This window comes from Medicago sativa, chromosome 8 (genome assembly GCF_051527215.1).
Source record: "Medicago sativa cultivar Bolivia chromosome 8, Bolivia_mono, whole genome shotgun sequence".
NCBI classification, from domain to species: Eukaryota; Viridiplantae; Streptophyta; class Magnoliopsida; order Fabales; family Fabaceae; genus Medicago; species Medicago sativa.
The window spans coordinates 35,407,878-35,431,759 of NC_140756.1; the positions used below are offsets into that span (position 1 = coordinate 35,407,878).

Sequence of the window (23,882 nt, forward strand, 5' to 3'; positions counted from 1 at the left end):
CTTTCTCTTTTAAAGGATAAAATTGTAAAAACAATACTAATTACTAACAAATTTATTACACTTATCAATTTTCTTAATATGCGTTATTTTTTCAAAAGGGTCTTATAATTAGGGACGGATGTAGTAAATGCTATTGAAATTTTGAAAATAATCTCATGAGAAAAAGAATTACAAAAGTACCTAATTAGTCTTGTAAAACAAAAAGTACCTAATTAGTCGGTAACGTGCGCATCATCTTCCAATCCAACAAGTTATCTAACCATCACCACCACCAATCAAACTCCATAAGTGAATTGAATAATAACTACAAACGGATCCAAGAAAAAACCAAAAAACAACTCATTATTGCAAAAAACAAATATAAGTTTTATTACATTTATATATTTGTATCAAATATAAAACCGAAAGAAGTAAAAGAAAAAGTAATGTGTTCTCTCAAAAAAAAAAAAAGTAATGTGATTTGGTTCCTAAAATTGTTATAAATCGTTATAATAATATTTGAATGTATTGAAATTTCAAAATAAGTTTTTTATTGTCGAATCTGTTAGTTAAAATAATCTCTTGCGTTCAAATACTTGATTAATATTATTGTATCAATCCTTATTTCGATGTCATGACTCTTTCGATTAACAAAATACGCAATACTATTTTAAAACTTCAATAAACTGAAGAACTACGTAGGCATGACAACAAAACTCATACTCGTGGTTACCCGCCTGAACAGAACCCAATTAGACGGGTTTTCCGCGTTTTGACTGGGTTTGAGTTTTCCCCGATTTCAAAACACGGGGATGAGACGGGTAACGGGTATATAGGTACCCACCCCGAACCCATACCCAAACCGGTCCCGAATGCAGAAAATTATTTTATGTTGATATGTCATGTTATTTTGTTTGATAATTGTCGTGTTATAAAAATTACCATTGATATTTAAATGAGCAACTAAATCAATCGGTTTAAGAAATGTTAATGTGAACATATTACTGGATAACGAATTACAACATTTCTCGAGGAGTTGCAAAAAAACTTATATTTTTTATTAAAAAAATATTCAATGCGGGGACGGGGATGAGGCGGGGATACCCAAACCCTTCGGGGACGGGGTTGGAGTTTAATTTTTCATCCCCATTAGATATGAGTAAGATAACGGATAAGTACATGAGAATCGGGTATGGGGACGGAGAATATAAAACTCATCCCCACCCCGTCCCGTTGTCTTGCCTAGAACTACGTGGCTACTCTTAAAAAAAACAATGAATTATTATTAATTAATATAAACATCCACAACATGATAGAATGACAAAGACAGTATTGCTCTGTTTCAACCAAATCATTGAAACAACCTTTTTCTTTTTCTTCATCTTCTTCAAAGATCCACCAACGATGACGAAAAAAGCTGTATTGATCGGAATCAACTACCCAGGAACAAAAGCAGAGTTACGAGGATGCGTAAACGACGTGTGGAGGATGCACAAATGCTTGATCGAACGTTACGGTTTTTCGGAAGATGACATCACTGTTTTGATCGACACGGATTCGTCGTACACGGAGCCGACAGGAAAGAACATAAGACGTGTTCTGTCGGAGCTGGTCAGATCATCGGAGGATGGTGATCTGCTGTTTGTTCATTATAGTGGACATGGGACTCGTCTTCCTGCTGAAACCGGAGAGGATGATGATACTGGTTTTGATGAATGTATTGTTCCTTCTGATATGAATCTCATCACTGGTTCGTACCAAGGGAAAAAAAACTACTCTCCTTTTTATTTACCTTTTTCTCTCTGTTTTTATTTTGTTTTGATTAAGTGAATTGTATGTTAATTTAAATGTTTAATTTTGTGATTTTGGATCCTGTGGTTACAGCTGAAAGTTGTTTTAAAATTATTATTACTTTTTGACAAAAAGTGTTTTGAGAATTGAGAAACGATTTCAATGTGTGTTTGATTTGATTTGATTTGATTTGATGATAAGGAATCTCCAGGTACGGAATTCTCTACAAGAAACTTTTTAAAGTTTTTACTTTATTTGAAAATTCATAGATCAGTTAAGATTGTCTCCATAGTGGAATTGACCGGAATCTCACAACCTCCGGAACCAATGTTCGAATTTTAATTGAGAAATGTGCATACATTTAGTATACATGAATATAAAGGAACAGAAGGGAACGTGTGGAAAAAATGTATTGATAGCTTGTGATTCATGATTTCTTTGTAGTCTCGTGCATGTCTGGAATCTTTATATAGGGTAATTCTGATGTTATTAGTGAGTAGTAATGGTAGTAGTATTGCTGTCTTTTCTTTGATGATTTTTGTGTGTGAACAGATGATGATTTCAAGGAATTTGTGGATGGGGTTCCTAGAGGATGTAGGCTGACCATTGTATCTGATTCATGCCACAGTGGTGGCTTGATTGAAGAAGCTAAGGAGCAGATAGGAGAGAGCACAAAGGGAGAAGAGGAACATTCTGGATCCGGCTTTGGATTGTCAGGCTTTCTGCATAGGAAAGTTGAGGATGCCATTGAGTCAAGGGGATTTCATGTCCCTTCAGGATTGCGTCGCCATACACACAGGGATGAAGAAACAAATGAAGATAGGGATATCGAACTCCCACATGGAGTGAAGAATAGGTCTCTGCCACTTTCAACCCTCATTGATATACTTCAGCAGAAAACTGGGAAAGAAAATATAGATGTTGGTCAACTGAGGCCTACACTTTTTGATGTTTTTGGGGAAGATGCTAGTCCTAAAGTGAAGAAGTTTATGAAAGTCATCTTGAACAAGCTCCAGCATGGAGGTGGTGAAGGTGGACAAGGTGGGATATTGGGAATGGTGGGTAGTCTTGCCCAAGAGTTTCTTAAGCAAAAGCTGAATGATAATGATGAGGGATATGCAAAGCCTGCCATGGAGACGGAAGTGGGAAGTAAGCATGAAGTATATGCTGGATCGTCAAAGCGCGGTCTTCCAAGCGGTGGGATTCTGATGAGCGGCTGTCAGACAGACCAGACTTCAGCAGATGCTTGTCCTGCCGGAAATGCAGCTAATGCTTATGGAGCTTTCAGCAATGCAATACAGGCTATAATTGAGGAGACTGATGGTGCAATTACATACTCGGAGCTTATTCTCAAGGCTAGAGAGAAGCTACAGAAAGATGGATTCACTCAAAAGCCAGGACTCTATTGCAGTGATCACCATGTTGATGATCCTTTCTTGTGCTGATATGTTTTCATCTCATTCAAAAAGAGAATAATGGGTGTTTCTATCTTGCTGCTACAAAATTTGCATCGTTTTTATATTATTTTTTGTAACAAACTTGACGATGGTGATGCAGTTGAACAATTAACGTCTGTGTGTTTATCCATGGTATAGTCGTATGTTAATAATGGGTGTTTGGACAATGAATGTTGCTCCAAAGGAATATTTATGTTATTATAAAAAAAATGAGAATATTTTCTTCCACTATCATTTTAATAATCATATCTGTTGGTACAAACTGGTTTCCTCTAAAAAATAGTAAAAAAAAAAAAAATCAGACTGGATTATGTGATACAAGCCTAGCCATCTACTTTCTCAGTCAATCAGTTTTACAAATATACAAAATCGTATTTATACGCTAAAATGGAACATAAATATTGGTAACCAAATGAGACTGCACAATTGTGTTGAATGGTGAGGAGGATGAGTCATTCCTCCTAAAAAAATCAGCATCAAGGTTGAGCTTTTCCTAAAACATAAATTGATTATCGACGAACAGAGGACACCGAATATTGAACCCATGGTCAAGACTGGAGACATCAAGCAACTTTCAAAAGGCTTCAAGTTGCTAAAATGAGAAGGTGAGCAAAGTCTATTATCCCAGGTCAATCATCAATTTCTTGAACCCACGCTAAACCTGCCAATGATGTCAATAGGTTAGCTTCTTGACCATGTTTGACAAAAAATGAACAAGGTCAAAATTCTGAGAGAAAATCTTTCTATTAATTATATCAAGTTTCTATCTATTTTGAAAGCAAATTATCAATGAATATATTATTCACAAATAGAAATGTGTTTGAGAGAGAGAACCTTGAAGCACAGTTTCAACAGCTGCATTAGGAACAAGAAGTCCAACAATTCGTTTGTTATCCACAGTAGTTTCTATGCGTACAACACGTAGCCTCCTATGGCTTAGGCGAGCCTGTACATATTTGATTTGCAGTTAAGTTTTTTTTCAAAGAGGTATATTTAAATAATTTCTGAAGCCACTGCTAACAAAAATATATCAAAGAATCAGTCACTGGTCATGTCATGTAGTATAATTGTCTAACGACTAAATAATGAACAAGAGTGGCTTTACAAAGAAAACCTTTTCAAGCAGATATAATCTCACTAAGTCGAAAGTTCTTCTACAATGCAAACTCGGTTGTGTCAACAGTTACTATAATAAATTTCTACAATTTATATCAGAATCCAAGCTATCTACTACAATTTTCATGCTGCAAACCATATCGTTTAAAAACTCAACCAGAAGATTAAATAATAGAACAAAGTAACAAAAGAATGGAAGAGTTGATATTATAACATCATAGATGCAATACTTTCTCATTAGAATGTTTTAGTTTTTGTCATCAATCATCATATATGGTGAAGAAATACCTGCTTAGCAAGGGCCTTTTCTATGGTTCCCCAAACAGGAAGAATGAGGCCACCCAAGACATTCACTTCCTGTAGTCTTCTGCCCACTGTACAGAAGTTGCCAATCTTACAATTGGGACCATGCATGCACTGTCAAAAAAGGTAAAGAGAAGTCGATTTCAGACAATGTAGAGTAAGCAGGGATTGCGATTGTTTCATCTAACTTGTAATGCATCTTTTAGATACTACCATTCATGCATCATACATAGCCATATACTAATCAATGATGTTAAAGATGGTATGGATAATACATCAGGGGAGTAAGTACAGCATATATATGTATACATCAAGGGAATAAGTACAGCATATATATGTCTAAGTGTATTGCTAAGTTAAGTATAAATGACAACTGCCTAAGAAATTCACAACAAAGAGAGCATTAGCATATCAGAACCCCGGCTCAGTTCAGTATGAATGGCAAATGTTCCAGGATTCACAACAGATAGAAAGTACAAATGTACAATGACATGTCAGTTGATCTTAGAACAACACTAGAAAGAACAGAGCATGTATGACTGAGCAATATTTGCTTAGTCTACTTTCTTAAAGGATTTATTTATGAATCTCTGTGGTCAATAGTGGTGGTGGAAGTACTTTGTGTGGCAGGGAAATTGCGGAGAAAACGAGCAGAACAGACGAGACGAGTAGAAAAGCCAGAGATGCCCTTTATTTTATTTTTTATAGCGTATTTTACTTCTGTGACCTCTCTTCTCTTTCATGACCTCTCCTACTCTGCAAGAATGCGACCTCAAATCTTTTTCTCTTGTTTTTCTCTCCCCTAAACTTAGGCATAGCGTCCTTACCTCTACCTGCCAAAACACTATAATGTTTTGGTGGTCATCTGCTACGCTATCCATCATTGACTACATAGTTATGAATAAAGAAAATGACAGTAAGAGCGGAGGAATGGTATTTTTTAAAATTTTGATATAATCACCGTCTATAAGCCTATAACAAATAAATAAAACTATTCCTTATGTTGTTCTAAGAAACCGGTACCCTGATTAAAATGCAACAAGCAAAGCTTGACCTAGCCTCAAGATTCAATAATATTTGGTTTCATTGCAAATTTACACACAAGAAAAATACATTCTAAAGAAATATACCTGTTTAGACGAAGCTTCATATTCCTCTTCCCAACCAGTTTGAGCCTTTTCTAAGGATGAAACTTTTCTGTATTTACTTTTTAATTCAGATAGAGGCATCTCCCTAAATGATTGAGAGGAAACCATGATTAAAATAGAATAAAACTGAAATACCCAACAAAGCCTAATTGCTAGAATACATACCGGTTTGATTCCCCAACGGGAGGACGAACTATCTTATACATACCCGAAGCAGAGCTAGAATACGAAGAACAAAATCAAGGAAATGCAAATCAATAAGATCGTGTGTAGAACAGAATGAAGAACAAAATCAAGGACATAAACAAATCAATTAGAAGAGTGTGTGTCAGTGTCGCATGGGGCTACTCCATGTCTTGATCTATATACTATCATGTCTAATATTATAATGAATTAAAACATTGGAAGCATGTAATATATTCTCCTAAAATTCTCTGCTCTTAAGCAAGTCAAATATCATGATGATATAAAAAAGTATATTGAGAAGCATGTATATCCTGAACTGGGCATCAGACGTTGAGTAAAAACTAGTGCAGAAATCAAGTTTGTTAAAGCAAGCTAAAGGAAATTATGAGGCCAGCTATCTGTACTTTTAGGTGTATCCGTGCACATGTTTTTAATTTGCTCAAGTTTTTAATTTGGCAACTTAACAGCAGAGAGAAATGCTTGATAATTAGTTCATATTCAATATTCAATGATATTGAATCTGAACTAAGGAAACGGGTATTAGGTAAGGCTACTTCCAATAACAGGAACACATAATGAAAACCAAAAATGATACCTTTCAAATGCTAAAATGAAATGACGCTTTCCCAACCACTCCCTCTTGGACTCATAGAAGCCATCATTGGCTGAGCCAAGCCCATCCTTTTGTTTTTCATTCAGCATGTTACTTGCTGACTGACATAAAAATAATAAGAAAGTCAGTATTTTAAGTTTGTTTGAGTAATGCACACACCAAAAATTGGGTCAAACAGAAAAGAACAAGCACCTCCCATGTGATCCCACGATCCAAGATGAATGTAAACAAAACGGTAGAAGCCGCAGTCAATTGATCAACATGAACTGTCTGCATGTACATGAAAATTTTACTACTCCATATTAACAATACAACAAAGTTAACTAAAAGAACAACGACTAGATATTATTTTTATTCTCTGATGATTAAAAAGGAAGGAATACAGCTCATAACATAGGAGTAGAATTGGTTCTAAACAAGGTATACAAAATAATTCTAATATATATTTCAAGGTTGTAAAAAGAGTACATACACTAATTCATTTAAATAGATTAGTCTAAACTGAACGTGCCTGATAAATGGGACGAGTACAATTATTATAATTATAAGGAATTACAAATATACATTAGTTACAAGAGAAGGAAACAATTCTGCAGGCATAAAAATAAAAGATCCCAAGATCTGTTCAAATAAAAAAATGATATTTGGAGCAGATTTGACACAATTCAATAATAAGTAACACTGAGGAAGGAATAAGGAAAGAAGTTAATAACATAAATATAAATATAAGAGCAGACACAAGTCTAGCAAACAAACCTTTGGAGTCCCCTGTAGTTCAATGACATTAGCCTTCAAGTCAACAATGCCCGTGTCGAGGTTACCTTCAATGCGAGCATTCCGAACAAGAAGATCCAAGATACTCACAAATAACTCAAATAGCCTGTTGATACAGTAGTATTTAGCATATTGAATTCAGTACTTTAAATTAGAAGCATCAAGTCATTAATATACAAAGGACACACCCATTCTGAATATCAGGAGGTAGTCCCAAAAGCCGGTTGAGGAATCGTCCAACTTCGTGCATATCTGAATCAATAATTCGACCAGATAACCTTCCAGAATCTTTACCATTTCCTACAAAATAGGAATCACATGTTTAGTCAAAAGAAGGCTAGGTAGTGCGATATGTGGTATCACAACAACACTTCAACAATGAACAAAACCACTCCATTGAACGTTTAGATGAAGGTAGTAATGACTTACCGAGAACTGAGTCCCTAACTATCCCAACAGATACAAGAGCAGCTTTTGCCTGAATAATGAAATCTTGAACAGTATCTGGTCTGTCAGATGAACATCCCGGAGGTACGACAGGTAGAGAATCCTAGAAAACAATTTGACATTAGATGGATTTGAGCACCATGTGGACAAATCTAGTGAGAACACTTGGTTACTGTATCAAATGAGAACAATTAATCGTAACCGGTATATTTAAATTATTGGCTCAGGTTACATTTTAGGTAAAAATAGCACGGAAACTTCATTGCTTCCCCAACCTTTCTCCTCACTCATGGTTCTCCGCAAAGCAGATATCAAGCGGCAGCTCAAAAACCACTTTGCGTAACAAAAGAAGTCATGAATGACACACCGATGCACATCAAAGCTCAATCCAGTGATAGTGGCTGTACTGGTGGCCATTAAATGGTCGGTTTTATGTTATACAGGATCTTTACTAGTGAATATATACTACATATAACAGGCAGTAGTTAATTAGCATTCAAATTCACATAAAACCCTGCATGATTAAAGAACACCTGGAATTTTACTTAACTGCATTTTCGATCATTACTATGCCTCTGGTGTTGACTAGTTGGTGTCATTCTAAAAGGACCCTCAAACAATTAAATTAAAAAAAAATATTTAAAAAAATTAATCAGTATGCTAATCACACCAAAGCATTGGGTCTGCTCCAGATTACTAGATTATTCCAGTTTGTTGTTGTTGTTGTTGTATTTGGGTGAAGACGCGATTGTGGATGAAAAACGGATGAAAGTTCAGTCACATGATAGCCATTAATCTAAATCTATCGGTTAAGATTAATTGTTCTCATCTCTACAAATAACCAAGTGTGTGTGTGTGTGTGCGCGTGTTTGTTTCCCATTTTCAAAGAATAATACTAACCTGCTCCATTATTCCTTTGTACATAATCATCAGTGCCCTCTTTCCATAAGCACTGTCGTAATTATAAGCACTTAATGAAGGCCCAGCCCTGTAAGCCATGAAGGAAGTCAGAAACATCAACAAAGATTTCAAAATTCATTGATGTCAACTCATTGAAAATACAAAACCGATAAATCCAACATGCCTGCGGTCCCCCTGAGTCAAAGCACCAAGAGATTCTAATCTCTTCGCAACAATTGATGCAAATCGTCGTTCTCCACCAAGATTAGTAAAGAGTATCCTGATGCATTTATGAGAATAATGATCAGGTAAAACTAGTATAGCCTGGTAAGACAATATCAACCAAATCTATCGCTATTGAGTCTAAGGGGCATACATCTTAACTTCTATAGGATTTCATGAGACATTGAACAATATACACCAGCAATATAGCATTTTGACAAAGCGTGATAACAACTTATGTATTTAGGTTGACACAATTAAAATTATCTGGTTACTGTAGGACAGTAGGACGGAGAAAAAGATAGATATGAGACTCTTACTATATTCTATTAGATCAAGGTCAATGAAACGTGGTAGTATTGGAGTTTTGGACACACCTTTGACACTGATACTTCTTCAACACATGTCGAACACTACTCACAAACTCAATAGGTATCCAGTTAAAAAATTAATTTTTTATTGCCAAAGACAGGGACCAAACAAGTTTGTCCAACTGTTGCTTAAACAATTGTGAAGCTTGTATGGATGAAACAGAATACTTTGCCTTCAGGCTTCAGTTCTAAGTTAAATACTTTCTCTACACATTTTCTCATTCTCCTAATACCAACCAAAATCTTTTCCTTCAGACTTTGGTTCTATGTTAAAGACTTTACATATATGAAACCAGAGAGGCAATAAGTTAACTAATTAACTTGGTGCAACGGAAATAACAATATGAAAAGCAAGCAAAGAGAAAGAGTGCAAGTCATTTTAACTAATAACCTGTATTCTGGTGCCGAAGCTTGATTTGATCTATGAGTTCTTCCAAACTGCTGAATTGCACGGTCAGCACTCCATGGAAGCTCTAGTGTTAAATGAACTCGTCTTTTCTGTTGTGTAAAGGTCACGGGGCACATAATGGGGAAAACAAGAATAAAACAGATTATAAGTTAAATCAAGCAGGAGTTCAAAGCCACACCAAATCATAAACAAGGGACAGACAAGACAATGATATCAGGGATAAAAATACTTTCAAGTCAGATTGGCATACCTGATTTGCTGCTCTCCTATCTGCCTGCAAAGAAACACCAGCTGATCCAGCTTCAGAGATTATAGCAACAAACTTTTTACCATCCATAAAAAGCTGCTTTTCATGCATGTTAACCATTTCCATGGTGACTTCCTTTCTAAACAGATACACAAAAATTAGCATAATGCAGCTACTATTAAATGCTGTTAATCAATAAGATTTGGAGACACTATAACTTACGTATTACGAGCCTGATAAGTTACACCCTTTCCAGCAGGGCCCCTCACAAGCATGCCTCTCCTTCCTGTAATTTCTGCAACTTTATCGGGCCCCCCTAGCTGTATATAAATATAAATAAAATTTATAACCAGAAATGTTGGTACTGTTAATTCATGCCAAAACATTATTAAGTGGAAAAAGTACAACAAAAAGGACATGGCATTCTCACATGATAACCAAATAAGAAAACTAGAACCTATGAGATTTAACGATGCAACACAGCATGCTAATGTCTGTGAATGTAAGAGGAATACCTAAAAATAATCCTATCACTAATGATTATAGTTATAATTAAGATTTCTCTCTCTATTATCGTTGATATAGTTTCCTCAATTTACTATGTTTCCCTATTTTGAGAGATTCTCTCGTATATATATATATATATATATATATATATATATATATATATTGTGCAGCCACATTGTGTAATGCAAGTCATTCACTCAAAATTATTCAAGCTGGTATCATAGCCTATCTATTCCAGCCATCAACCAAATTATCCACGCACCAAGCCCAGTAGTGCTAGGCATGAGGGGTGTATTGGGAAAAACCTAAGTCTCACATTGGAAACAGATAAGGTCTTAAAAAGAGTTTATATAGATCAATATAAAAACTAAGATGAAAAATGAAGTCTGAATTGAAGCATTTCTCTTGACCCAAAATTATGTAATTTGGGGATAAAGCTTTAGGGTCCCCAAATGCAGCAAGAAACAAAATATTGTGGTAAGATGAAGAGCAGATGCATAACATGAAACCATTGCTTAAGACATTTGTCAACTTATATGGAGCAGTAGCTCAAAGAGATGGGGATTGGGGATGATTCACAGGTGACACCCGAGATAATCAGGTTGCCTTGCATATAGCCTCAAATCCAAAAAATTCACATACAACCTCAACAAACACCGATCATAAAAAAAATTCCTACTTTAGACCAACAATGAGTTATATTGCATCAACACCACACCAGATAGATGATGAGTACAGGTCCTTTACAAATTTATTACACAAATATAGAACAATGTCAAAAAGATTAAAGAAGAAAATCTTCAAAATCAAAGTTTTCAATCATACAATATGGATGAAGAGAAACTTCCCGATCCATGATATCATGCATCAATAACGAAAAAGTTAACTATTCTGCCTATACACGCAGATAGATTCAATGAAATTTGTAATTTGCATTGGATGCTTGAACACACATTTTTCCTATAAATGGGATATTAAATATTAAATATTTCAAACAAAGAGAGATATTAAATATCAATACAAGAGCAAAAACCGGAAGTTTCAAAACTCTGTATAAATCAAACATTTTAGTCATTCCACAACAGCAAAGAGTAATATCAAATATCAAAACAAGAGTAAAAACAGGAAGTTTCAAAACTCTATAAACCAAACACTTCAGTTATTCCACAACAGCAATTGTGATTGAAGAAAAGGTCAGCAAGCATCTTTAATTTACTGTTTTGCATCTATGTAGTCGTTTCAAAATAACCTATAAAGATTATAATTAAATTGTATTTTAGCACAGAAAATGATGCTCAAAGCACGGGGCTAAATCAAACACGTGATCACTACCTGGTCAGTAATGTCATCCAAAGGATTATTTGGAAGATCCAACGAACGAATGATCTCTAATATTTTTGTCCTACGTTCCAAGGCTGCATCATACCTGTCATAATTTAATAAAACAATCAGCATTTTTTTGTGTTTTATTTTTTGCCCCCTAATTTATGTTCATAGAGATAATGTATCTTGCAGTTTCTTTTCTAACCAGTTATTCTCAATAAAACCATCAAAGTTAGACCCCAATAACTTGAGAAATGTTTAAATTGTATACCTCTTCTGGATTTCTGCTATGTAGGCCTGCCTTGCTTGAAGGTATTCATCTGTTTTTTCCTTACACAAATGGCATGACCACTCTTCAGGAACTATGTCACCAATTGGTGGCATCAAGCATGCGGAATGGACTAATTTACCACAGCAGGAACACTGTAGCATTTTTTTCCTTTCCTGCAATGGAAACCATGTGACTACTACATCCCTAGCATAACATCAAAACAATTCAAGAGATTCAAAAACAAAAAAAAAAAAAACACCTCCTCAGTAGTGCAAATTTCACATATCTGAAACTCCTCATCAGAGTCATTAGATTCAATGCCCGAATCAGCTGCATCAAACCAGAGGAATCTTGATAAAATTCAAACATATTTTGATCAAATTCACACATTTATTTTTCAGAGGTTTGGTAAGAAGGAAATAAAATATTGTTGCTAAGTGTTGTTTAACGGATTTTTTGGTTGTGGCTGGGAAAGGACTGACAACGTCTTCAAGAATTTCTACTCGCCTCTGATTTCTCATGGTTCTACTGTAGCTTCCCTTTAGACGGTCTTCCTATTTTAACTGATTCACTATCCTCAATTTTTGTAGTTTTCTCTTCATTACGTATTTTTCTTGAAAAAGAACAACAAGCTCTTACAAACAATTCTTTGCAGCATGGTAATTAATTTGCATTCTTTACTATCCATCAACATTCAGCAAGTCAAGACCAATAAATGCTAATACATTATGAATAGATTGTCGACCGAAGCATGCACTTTTGCACACGATATAGTCCTCAAGGTTATCATTAATTAGTTGGACCAAAATATGGCTTATGACAGAACATTATGGCATAATTTGATTCATGTAGCCGACCCAATTAGTGAGATAAGGCTTGGTTGTTGTTGTTCAAATAGAGTTATCAATGTTATGAGGTGAAATTGAAGTGTGAGGACCACATACTAACTACTTTTTTCTAGATTGAAAAGTGGATGAAATGGTAGTTCGCTGGGTTAAAAGCTAGATGAAGACTAAAAACATTTAAATAACAGAAAGAAAAAAGTCCTCGTCTAAATGGTTTTTCTCAGAACCTTTGACTTTTGAAAATTAGCACAATGGTTTCATTTTTCCAACATAGTGAGACGAGGCTTGGATGTAGATAAATTGGAAAAATGGCTTCATACCATATGCAGCTAAAGCACAATAGGAAAAAGGTTATGTATACAAAAGATTAATCAACTTTACTTCTGGGAGACTCACTTTCAGACTCTTCGTCGCTTTCAGCATCACTAGGAGGCTGCATCTTGGCTGATTTTCTGACCCTTCCTTTTAATGAAACATCAGGAGTTGCGGAGTGCCGCTTCCTTTGAAGCTCCTTAACACCATCCTCTCCTATATTGTATATGAGAAAATATATATATAGCAAGTCCACAATAATGAAAACAAATTAAAATCATTTGGCAAAACAATCTCAAACCTGGAAGGAGTTGAGGTTTTTCTGGTAATGGGTAATTTTCTTCCACAAATTTAAGCAGCAATTCCCGAGGTCCAGAAACAAAGTCATCAAGTTCAGAACCCTTCAGAAAAAAGAAGAAAAAAAAGTCGAGTGAAAAAACTGAAATGCAGAAAAATATTTGTTTATATGGAAACAAATACATAATCGAAATACACACATATTTTGTCACAGCTTCCTCTGTCCTTGCTTCGCCAGTACTCTGAAGACCAATGACTACACATTTTCCATCAACTAATGCTTGCTTTGCTAGTGTTACAGTAGCAGGTACTTTAGCAGACATACACATGTGCCTAAAGAAACGCTACAGAGCCAAGAACATATTTAGTATAGGGACAAGTGACACATCAAAATAGAGACTGTGTCTTCAGGCACCACTTAAATATTAATACCTGGTGGCTTGCCCAGTATAATCGCCATAGTTGACTAGTGTTCGGCTTATCATTTAGGAAGGCACTAGCTGACAGCAATTCTACTCGTAATTCTGCCCAAAATTCTGCTGCCTTTTTATACATGTCCTGAGAAGTTTCATACAAACAATAAGGTCATCAGGTATAAGTATTGAACTCAAAGGATATATAAATGAAACTTCAGATAACATGGATGATCATACATGTTACAGATTTACAATTATATAAAAACAAAAGTTGAACAGTATGCAGCCAGGAGATGTCTCTAGTTTTCCACAACATCAACCCCTTTTTTACAATACATGAAATGAAGTAAAAGGAGTTAAAGTACACATAATAGAATGGAAAATTACGTTCCTAATCTGATACTTACAATACTTACAATACCCATAACAGCAATATACACACACACACACACACACACACACACACACACATACATACATACACACTGGTGTCTGAATATAATGCAGGTAATTGTATATAAATCAATCAATACATTTAATATTGGCAAATGAAAACCAATGAAACACAAACCAAATGTGGATGGACTGGGGGAGCTAATTACAACATATCACAAAACTAACAAACATCCGGTTTAAACTGGTTGTTGGGCTCTACAATTATTATTTCCAGATGCCAGTCAACCAGTCAACATTTTATCAGATAATCTCCATCATTATTTCTTCCGTAGAGCAATTACAGCTTCAGTAAATAAGATAGTATTAGTAAACAAATCAGTGTCACATACCATCATTTTATCTTCTAATGGCGCTTCAATAACTTCAAACTCAGCACCCTCATAGCTAAGTGTCCGACATAAATACATCCCCCTACAATGAGAAAAGTCAACAATATTCTTTCATGAGCATGCATGTTCTCAAGTCTAAGTGTTCATGTATACTTGGAAATATTATACCTTGCTTTCATGTCCATGGCAACTAATTCTAGAGCTCCAACACCCCCTCTATCAAGAGCACCTGGATGTATAAATTCAAATAGTTAACTAAACTTTACATCAAGGGGATGGGCACATGGGGAAAACACATGTAGAAAGCAAGTATATACAAAATTCTAGAACATTTTATATTATGTAGCTGTAGTAAGTTGAAATTTAAACGATTGTAAAATATTAGTTATCCATCAATACATTCATAAATGCTTCCCAAGTTATAATACAAGTCAAAAAATTGTTTAAAAAAAACAGTATGTTCATGAAGAAAACTACATAATCAACTGGAGGAGCATAATTACTTTCAAAACATTGCAGCAGCAAGTATTGTAAAAGAAGTGCAAGAAAGAATAATTTATCCTAAAAAAAATATTTAACGAAGATGATCAATAACAAGATAATAAAAAAAGGAAAGGAAAGACTTAAGAACAGATAAGAATGCTACCAAGAAATTCCCGGAACTCGGAGAAAGAAGTTCCATCTCCCCAAAGACCAAGTCTAACCATATAACCCATATTGCGAGGTTCAGATGCACCAGTTGCTGAGCAATAAACAACACGAGCTTCAGGTAGTTTATCCTGTAAAATTAGATCGCAATAACTGAAACCATGTTTTCAATCCACCATTTCAATGCCAAAATTTACCAAGTAATTAGACTTAAACACAAGTAGATCTGGACCGAGCATGAGACATATAAAGACACATGCAAGATGGAGAGAGCATGTGTACGGGTATGAGTAAACGCTGTTGGGTACCAGCGAAAAAATATCCGTTATGAGTGAGCGCTAAATTTCAAGCATTGTTATAACAAAAAGATGGTCTACTACAGCTTAATAATGAAGTGACTGCTAAAGAGGCTTTAGGTGGTAATAAAACTTGAAAGATATATTTGTAACTTGATAATAAGGATGAGTTTGGCACCTTTCCTAGATAAGTTCAGAGAATGTGTTTGGGAATGCGGTGGGAACCGATTCAATGTGTGGTAGTCCAACACGTCAGAGTGTAGTTTTGGTTCAACTGCGAGATTCCACCATGAAAAGTGTGTCTTCCAACACACGCTGAGTTTGGTATTTTAAAATTGTTGTTGCTCCTAATGTTATTTATCAATTTATTATAGTGAAAAGTGCGGGTAATCGGTATGGATACGGGTACTTCGCTACTCTACCAAGCAGAAAGACTTTATTTAAACCTTTGTATAATTAAGTGGAGCAAAACTAAATTGTCCATATAGCTTAGATTAAATTATTGTCCATTTATTGTTGTTATCTATCAATTAAACCGTCCAATATTAAAAGTTTAAAGATATAAAAGTTCACCCCGTCTTAAAAACAGAGTACAATTTTTCTTAAAAAAAGGGACAAATAATACAAATATTCTTCATTCACTAATCCAAGAGATTGAAAATTAAGAACAAAACCTGAATTTCAAGCACTGCTTCTCCGGTTCGTGTTGGCTGACTACCAGCTTCAGGGACCAAATTTTTTGCTTTATGACACTACAATGAACCCATCAAATATTAGTAACAAAAGGTTAAGAAATAAAATTGAACCAAAGAAGCACTTGAATCATTAATGTTATCCTTCAAAACAAACATTGGAAAATAATAATTTATACCACAAGATGTTTGCATACCTCATCAAAAATTACAAGGCCGTCAAACCCTGGTCCACACCACTGCACAAGCTGCTGGAGACGAGAACGACCTTTCTCTGAAGACGCTATAAGGCTATTGTATGTCAAGAAAACAACTCCCTCCTTGATCCCAACAGACTTTGAATCAAGCTTAGAATAAGGCAGTTTGTTCAAAGCATGCACTGGATTAAAGGAAAAAGAAAAGAAAAGGAAGACATTTGAACTTATCAGAGAACATTGATTGAAATATAGATGAAATTATTACAGGAACATTTTAAATAAAAACCTAGATAAACACGAACACCTGAAATGGGCTATAGATGAAATTACTCCCATGAAGATGATAAACAGAAAATTTCCATTCTTTGGCAAAAGAAGCGTAATTTGAGTTGGGAACGCAGAAAAGATGATAATGATGATAACAAGTAATCCGTGATAATGTGGCTAGTTCATATGACCAAACACAAGAGCAAGGGACGAAAGGGGGTATGACAAGTAAAAACCTAGCACGTTTAAGACCGATAATGTAACATGTCTCGTGGATTAATAAGAATCCTACAATTTTAGCAATGTTGATCGTATTGAGAACCACTGGCCATGAATCACCTATACATATCCAAAATCCTAGTGCGCAATGTGATATCACAAAACTACTCCATAAAATATCCATACAAATCCTAAAATTTGAAAAAATGAAAATAATAAGAGGAAATAAATCCCACAATGAGGACTATTTCTGCACCAGTTATGTATTTGTAAAATTATGTAAACTTAGTGTAAATTCTGTGTCTATAATGAGATCACACGCCTTTGTATTTATAATGGTTATACGATAAATGCATTGAATGCTTAATGAGTAAGCACTACCTTAGGAAGATGTATACTTTAGAAGTAATAACAATCAATCTAATGAGATCACACACCTTTGTATTTATAATGGTTTTACGATAAATGCATTGAATGCTTAATGAGTAAGCACTACCCTAGGAAGTTGTATACTTTGGAAGTAATAACAATCAATCTAGGAAGTTGTACAATTAAAGGAACATGTAAAGATTGTTAACTTTAACAATAGTGTCTTCTAAATAACCACAGTGGTTAATTATGTAACACAGATTTATCTATATAATATCACCAAAGGAAATACCTTCAATACATGTTGCGCCCGCATCATCCAAGTCTCTTCTAGCATCAAACTTCAAGTCTGAACCAACAGAAATCCACCTGTGTAAGATCGTTGAAAACATGACAAAAGCATCAAAACAAGTAAACTCTTAAGAGTATAGCCAGGCATCGAGTTCAAATTACAAACACACATGGTCATATGGTTGGGTAAGTGTGTTCAAATGTGCATCCAAAGAATGAATTTGCTTTTAACTCAGTTATGAATAACAAGCAAGTAACATTGCATGCAGAGACGGTATGACCAAAACTTACAATGCTTTTCTCCTTCCATGGTGCCAGTTCTCCCAAATTAGACCTGCAATTGTTCGACCTTTACCTACACCAGCTCCGTCTCCAATAAAAAATCCTGCCCTAGCTCCACTGGGGAGGTGCTGAAGGTGTCTCTGTCAAAAAAAATACATTATACACAAGAAAGGCAAAGTAAATCATAATCATACACTGTCTATTATGTCAAAGAAGAAACCTGACAAGCATAGACCAAGGTCTCAATTTGCAAGCATGACAAAGCCTTTGAACTTTCCAAATTATCTTTAGTTTTTGGATCATAGGTAGGATCCGGTGGTTGCACTGCAGACAAGGAAGATGTCTCCACAACAGGGTCTGGGTGCGGAGGTCCAATAGATACTTTTGGTGGTCGCTGCATAAGGAGACAATTTAACATCACAATCGAGTACTTGTGTAACTTGAAATATCAAATGAAATGTTGATAACAAACTTTTAGCATAAAATGCTGGAGGAAACAATTAGTAACTCACATAATCTGTAAATGTTTCTCCAGCCATGCCGCCTTCATCTTCATCACGCTCCACTTCAACAGCAACCTGATTTTAATTTAATGCAGGATAAAAGTAAAAATATAGACATACGAAGGCTAGCTAAATATGAAAACATTTTTCAAATAATTAACAGAAAATCAAATAAATTTATAAAAGGAGGGAAATATCACTGAACAACTAGACAATAATTTAATAAAAGTATCAAAAAGGTGGAGAGTAGGCCATCCAATCCCTTTTGCCTATAGGGGTTTTATGTTCACAAATATATTTTATCATTATTCAAAAACAAAAACAAAAAAATACGTCAAATATAAAAATAATAATAACACAAATATAACCATATGTCGAACAAAACTTTAGAATCAAGAACCCAACCATGCACACAGAAAAAAGGAAAATTATCAATTCAAAAGAGCAACCAATTCCCTAGACAGGCGCACAATATATAAATCTAAAAGTATCCTTAAAACGACCATCAGAAGAATGCTTGTAGCAATAGAAGTCTTTCTCTACTAATTTTGCGGGACAGGCTTGTTGTCTTGGTGATACTTGCATTTGACCAGCAGGCTGCATACAAATTATTATTCTTACTTTCTCAGATATATTCAGGTCATTCCTTTAAATCACAAGGCCTGATCATCAGAGATCACGATTGATGACAATCTCAATTTTATACAAATAATCCAGGGTCTGTTTAATTGAGTAGTTTAAAAGTGAAAAGGTATAAAACAGATAATAGAGAAAAAATTATTTTCAACTGAAGTTTTGGTCCAGAGTGAACAATGAGTACACTTTAATATTCACCCTTTATTTCTATTGCACAATGCAAGCATGAAGCTATTCACATTCAAGATTTTCCACCTTCCACCAAGCCAACAAAGGTTTGGATGGAGGGGACTGGTGGAAAAGAGATAGAAACATAAAGTTTTGTAGCTAGATTGAGAAAGTTATAAAAAAATTGTAAAAAATAATGTGGGATGATTGAGCAAGGTATTGCTTCCGTGTTATAAAATCCTCAGATAAGGGAAAAAAAGTTTAATCAAAATAAAAAATTACACTCAAGGACCCTTTACCAGCAAACCCTTTCATCCAAAGGATAAGTGATGAAAAACAGAAGGCTGGTTTTGCCATATGAACAACTGATTCTTGCAGACTGAGGGCTACATAATTGCAAAATTTTAAGACCCGTAAACAATTTCACTTCTTTTTAGAATAACTCCTATTCCAAGTTTACAATGCATGAAACTGCTATTAATAGAAGTTCCGCACCCATCAACGCAAACTATACATTCTCATCCTAAAACAACAAAAAAATTCATGCATGAAATGGACGAAAAGAGAGACAAAAGGGCAACATAGACACCGATAATAATTACCTTAAAAAGTTTACTTACATCTCCCAAAATATGAATTCCCTCTTCTCATTGATAAACTACTTTCTCTTCATCCCAAAAAACAAAGAATATTCTACTTTCCATTCACAGTTCTTGTTCCCCAATCTGTATATTAACACATTCATCTTATAAACAATCAAACATATTTCCTTCCTTGTTGCAAACATAAGAGTTCCTCCATATCTACTACAGCTTAAATATAGAAAACAACTCAACAACAACCAAGTCTTATCCCACTAAGTGGTGTCGGCTACATGAATCAAACAAAGTCATAATGTTCTATCAAATACCACATCTATATCCAACTCATCAATCTCTAGATATTTCTTGATAGTTTCTCTTACGGTTTTTATAAGTCTTCTTCTACCTCTAGTGCTTTAACTCCCATCCATCTGATCTACTGGCTACTCTTACTACAGAATCCAAATGTCTTCTCTCTACATGCTCAAACCACCTAAGCCTAGTTTCCACCATCATTTCTACTTTAGGTGCTACTCTAACTCTCTAATATTGTCATTTCTACTCTTATCTCATCTAGTCTTACCACACATCCATAACAAAGGTAAAAAAAATCCTACATTTTGGTTCCATTAACCGACGACAACAGAACAGAACGCCAAAAACATTGTATTCGTTTTTGCATTAAAATAACACACTCGCATGCAAATTTGAAGCGAAAGTAACAATGTATCATTACAACTCAATCTCACTTCAAGTGTATTTACAAATAAACCACACTAAATTACTGCATTTCCACCATTGTCAATATCTGTAGTTTCGCTTCTGATTGAAGGTGTGTCCGGTGACTGACACGACACATGTTATTGATTACATTCAATTATGTAATTTTTTTTAAATTACTACCGATGTCGTCAGTGTTCGTTTCATAGTTGTCAATCACTAAATGGTATATAAAATAAATTATATACAGAAATCAGCATCACATTATGCAATGTATACAGTAAAACAGTAACACAAGCAACTTCACAATTCCAAAATCATCAACAAAAAAACGATGAAGCAAAATTGAAGTAACGATCAACGAAACCGAACCTCGTTAACTTCTTCAAGCGTCGGCGGAGGTAAAAACTGCTTAACCTTCGACAGATCAACCGCAAGATCAACATTACACTGCGGACACGAAAACCGCGATAATCCATGTGGAACATTGAGAATCGCCTTACACTTAGCGCAAGGAAGCTGGATCTTAGTAGGATCAATACCATGCGCCGGCAAATTCTGCGTCGGCGGAGTTACCGGCGGTGCCGTTTGGTGTACCCTAGCCATGAGTTCCGGCGGAAGCATCTGCGGCATTCGACACGTAGGACAAGCGAATTCGGTTAGTCCAGGCGCTACAGTTAAGATCATCCGACAACCGGCGCAACGAACACGAACGCCGCCGTCAGACGGCGGTGCCGTTGATGCAGGTGGCGGTGGTAATGGCGGAGGAGGAGATGGAATCGACGGTTGTGATGTCATTGCTTTTTTGTTTGTTTGTTCCTTTCGAGCGAGAGAGCGCGAAAGGGAAGAGAATGAAAAGAAAAAAAAAAAGTTTGTTATGGCTTTGATTTGTGTAACTGCTTTTTATATTTCGTTCTTCTGAATTGTGTTTGTGTCTGTGTGGCTTCTCGGTAGGAAATGAACCAAATTGTGTATTGGATGGAGTGTGTGAGATTTGGGATTAGGGAAGTTGGGTTCACTTCTTTCGCAAACTGGGAAACTGGCACGTGATATACCACGTGACACATATCATGTGTTTTATTTTTTTCTTCATTTTTTTGAATTTCTGGTTATTGGTAAATAACAATTTTCCTCTTTAGTAGTTTGAGTCGTGTTGTTCGTCGTCTTTTGCGGTGTTGTATGATATCTTATCCTATAGCTTTATGGAAAGAAAATTTCGAATTTATCCCCGTGAGCTTAGCTCAGTTGGTAGGGATATTGCATATTATATGCAGGGGTCGGGGTTCGAACCCCGGACACCCCACTTCTCAACATTTATATGTGTGAGCTCTAGCCACTAAGCCTACTGACCAAAAAAAAAAAAAAGAAAGAAAATTTCGAATTTTTAAGATGGGTTGGGGATATTAAGCTTTCCATCAACGATGCCCCTTGAATTATATCACTCTTTCCTTTTTCATTAAATTCTTCCAAAGTGTGAGAAAAGACATTGTCATGTAAGTATGAATATTATTTTAAAGTTCAAATATATCTTTTTGTCTTTTACGTTTGACAAAAATATTGGTTAATCCTTAAAGTTTTTTAAATTTCAAATAGGACTTTTAAGTTGTTAATTTAATACACCATTGCCTTTTTAAGGATCTATTTGAAACTTAAAAAACTTCAAATAGGTGCATTAAATTAACAACTTAAAGGATTTATTTGAAACTTAAAAAATTTAAAGGATTAACTCAGTATTTTTGTCAAACAAAGGACTAAAATTGGTATTTGGTGACCACAAGTTCATGAAATAAACGACAGGAAAAAACCAAACATGACTCTAGCGAAAAAACCATTGTTCATCTGCCTCCCCTGTTTAGCTTTTTCATTGCTTATAATCTCCACCACCGCCAATTGAGCCTCCTCCTTTCCCCTAAATCACTATGTAATCTATTGTCATTACTTGGCCTTGCCTTAAAGATGCAACAAATCAACTTGATCTTGCTGTAAACCCATCAAAAGCCGCAACCTCCTCAAAAAAAACCCAATTCCGATAAAAACAAGCACCGCACAAATTACCAATCTTCCAACCATTATCACCTGGAAATGTCTTGAAAATGGTACTGATAACTCATATTCCATCAAAAAAAATCACCTCAAAACATCCAAAAACAACCCAGAACTTTTGCTCAAGCTCTCTCAAATCTTTGTGATATCCCTACCTCCCAGTTACCTCAACCGGTGCTAAAATGTGAAAACTTTGCTATTCCGCTTTCGGTGGATGAGTATATTGCTGGAATTGAAGCGTGCAAGCACAACCTACATGCTCGAATTATTTGGCCAAAGGGTTCCACGCCACTCACCATTTTTGACCTGAAATCCAAGCTTTCTACCATATGGAAGAATCTGAGCAAGTGGGGGATCTAGTTCTTAGGAAAGGGCTTTTATGAGCTTACCTTTTCTTGTTTGGAAGATGTGAAAAGGGTTAGACCAGTGGCATCTTGGAATCTAAATCCAGGTATTTTGAAATTATTTACATGGAAACAAGATTTTAATCCTAATACACAAAATAGCTCATCTGCCCAAGTCTAGGTTAGAATTTATGGCCTATCACAGGAATATTGGCGCCCAAAAATCTTTTTTGATATTGGCAATAGTGTAGGCACTCCCATTTGCACTGACTCTGCATCAACCAAACCAATGATAGATAGAACTTTTGGTCAATTTGTGAGAATTTTGGTTGATATGGACATTACTCAAACTCTGAGATACAAAGTGCTTAGAGACCGATGAGGACATTAGAATTACAATGGAAAAAGCTGATAAGTTACTTGAGGATGAAGTAAATTTAGAACTTGCAGCAACTCAAATCACTCCACCTGAAGTCAGAACGGAAGAAGTGGAAAGTTCACAATCTGAATTTGTTGAAGGAACTCAGTTTGAAAAGAATTTCAATGAAGATTATGATGGGAACAATGAGATGCAATGTAATGATGATATTACAGAGGATATGTTGAATGAGCAAGGAAGACTGGCAGAATTAGAAAGGAAGAACAAGGCATTTTTAGATCAATCATGGGCAAACATTACTGAAAATAAGGAAGTTGAGGCAAGACTATTGAAAGAAATAGAAGCTGATGATTTTGAGCAGTCGGGGAACTCAACTGATTTCCAAGTTGTTGACAGATCAAAAAAGAAGTTAATAAAGAAATCTCTCATTAAGAGTGGTTATGTAACCAGATTTAAGTCTGGTAATTTCAAACCTTTTAGATGAAGACTCTTTTTTGAATATAAGGGGTATAGCCAATGCTCCTTCTA

General features: G+C 35.3%; 2 protein-coding genes across 3 annotated transcripts; one reads left to right on the top strand and one right to left on the bottom strand.

The window, feature by feature from the left end:
• The first annotated feature begins 1,301 nt into the window (after positions 1 to 1,301).
• On the top strand, positions 1,302 to 3,455 carry LOC146898775 (metacaspase-4-like). The gene is made up of 2 exons (XM_085734451.1): positions 1,302 to 1,729; positions 2,323 to 3,455. Exons 1-2 carry the CDS (start codon positions 1,384 to 1,386, stop codon positions 3,213 to 3,215), a joined length of 1,239 nt encoding a protein of 412 aa, XP_085590577.1. The 5' UTR covers positions 1,302 to 1,383; the 3' UTR covers positions 3,216 to 3,455.
• EMB1135 (RING/FYVE/PHD zinc finger superfamily protein) lies at positions 3,401 to 21,577 on the bottom strand. 2 transcript variants are annotated; one of them, XM_085734450.1, is made up of 32 exons: positions 20,961 to 21,577; positions 18,493 to 18,558; positions 18,206 to 18,374; positions 17,990 to 18,120; positions 17,700 to 17,776; positions 16,553 to 16,734; positions 16,338 to 16,415; positions 15,366 to 15,498; positions 14,888 to 14,948; positions 14,720 to 14,801; positions 13,951 to 14,076; positions 13,719 to 13,862; positions 13,523 to 13,622; positions 13,306 to 13,437; positions 12,324 to 12,394; positions 12,065 to 12,237; positions 11,803 to 11,896; positions 10,186 to 10,283; positions 9,967 to 10,102; positions 9,699 to 9,805; positions 8,899 to 8,994; positions 8,715 to 8,802; positions 7,797 to 7,917; positions 7,556 to 7,667; positions 7,350 to 7,473; positions 6,786 to 6,863; positions 6,576 to 6,694; positions 5,960 to 6,013; positions 5,777 to 5,879; positions 4,632 to 4,760; positions 4,062 to 4,173; positions 3,401 to 3,888 (listed from the first exon to the last, which is right to left on the bottom strand). In XM_085734450.1, exons 1-32 carry the CDS (start codon positions 21,131 to 21,133, stop codon positions 3,857 to 3,859), a joined length of 3,501 nt encoding a protein of 1,166 aa, XP_085590576.1. In that variant the 5' UTR covers positions 21,134 to 21,577; the 3' UTR covers positions 3,401 to 3,856. The 2 variants fall into 2 exon arrangements, with proteins under 2 accessions (XP_085590576.1, XP_085590575.1); XM_085734449.1 differs by having other exon boundaries at positions 18,201 to 18,374.
• Positions 21,578 to 23,882: the final 2,305 nt, after the last annotated feature.